A 1,377-nucleotide genomic window follows, 5' to 3' on the forward strand; every position below is an offset into this window, starting at 1 on the left:
AGCGTGCCCGGGGACCCCAGGGGGAGACCCCAGCCCTCCTCCCCAGGCCAATCAACCCCAGTACATAAGGGAGGGCGGGGGCTGGGGGCACTGGGCAGAGTGCACATCTCACGGTGAGAACTGTTAATGGAAAAGGGAAAAATAAAAAAGTAAGAAGTACCAGGTGTTTTATTATCTAGGGCAAGATCCGAACCCAGGAGCGCAGCCCGAGGAGGGGTTAGGGTGCCTGAGAGGGGCCGGTTACCTCCAGTGCTGCAGAAGGCTTCTTTTTGAGTTCTTCACATTTTCGGAATTTGCAAATCTGGTGGCCAGTTTTGCGATTCCTACAACTGCTGCACTGCTCGCAGTTTATCCGTCTTCGGCAGGGCGGGCACATGCCGCATCTTTTCCGTTTCTTTTTCCCCGAATTGATGGCAGATGCCAACTCATTCTGCATGGGATACTCTGCCAAGCCAGCCATATGGAGCGCGCTCTCTGCCAGAAACACGCCGGCAGGGGTCATAATGAAAAGGCCTGGGTTGATGGGAAAAGCCCCCAGGTAAGGAAAATCAGAGGGGCCGTTCATTGTCTCTGCAGCTGAGACTGCCTCCATGTCAGAGATACCAGTCCCGTGGTCGCTTGCTAGAGGAAGATGCTCCTGTACCACTCTTTTGAGCATTTCTGTCGACTGAGCAAACTGTTGTAGGGCGGTCTGTCCTTCTGAGGAGATCTCCGACACCCGGTCTAATTTGCTCAGCATACTAGAGATGTTTTTGTGCTTTGAGGTAGAATGACTTTTATCCACAGTCGCTTCGTTGCCATTAGCTAAGGGGTTGCCTTTCTCTGAATGTTCGCTTACCGAGCTGCTGCTACCAAAGGTGGAATAGTGGGAGAGTGGACGGGACTTCTTAAGACTTTTGTTCAAAGGTTCACTTATTATTCCACTTTTGTTCCTCCTCTCGGAATTAACAGGGGGTTGAGAGTCATCTTGGTTATTTTTTTCCGTCTCTGGCTTGTTCCCAGTGTCTTGATGGGAGCCCGAATTTGACATGGTGCCCGGAGCACAACAACAAAACCAAACCCAAAATAAAAAAAAAAAAAAAACAACCCAAAAAACCCCAAAAACCCACCCCCAACGCCAAAGTGAAAGACCCCCAAAGCCCTTCTGGTAGCACCAGCCCGCCAGCCACCGGGGAAAGCTCAGACGGGAACGCTCATCAACGGGGCGTCTCCTCCAGCGTCGGCTGCAGAGGACTTCAGTCCGATCTCAGTGCAAAGACATACTCTGCAGCTCTGGTACACAACATGCGGCTCTGGAAGTAGAAAAGAAAAGAGAGTTAGCGCTGGCAAGAGCCACCGGGCTTTTCAAAGCGCCTCTTCCTCCCCCTGCCATGAAAG

General features: G+C 51.9%; 1 protein-coding gene across 1 annotated transcript; it reads right to left on the bottom strand.

Moving 5' to 3' along the window:
- Positions 1–153: 153 nt before the first annotated feature.
- LOC104072624 (CXXC-type zinc finger protein 5-like) lies at positions 154–1,287 on the bottom strand. Its single transcript, XM_009572142.1, has one exon. It carries the CDS (start codon positions 1,028–1,030, stop codon positions 218–220), a length of 813 nt encoding a protein of 270 aa, XP_009570437.1. The 5' UTR covers positions 1,031–1,287; the 3' UTR covers positions 154–217.
- Between the last annotated feature and the right edge of the window lie 90 nt (positions 1,288–1,377).

Source organism: Fulmarus glacialis, unplaced genomic scaffold (genome assembly GCF_000690835.1).
Source record: "Fulmarus glacialis isolate BGI_N327 unplaced genomic scaffold, ASM69083v1 scaffold22622, whole genome shotgun sequence".
In the NCBI taxonomy this organism is placed as follows: Eukaryota; Metazoa; Chordata; class Aves; order Procellariiformes; family Procellariidae; genus Fulmarus; species Fulmarus glacialis.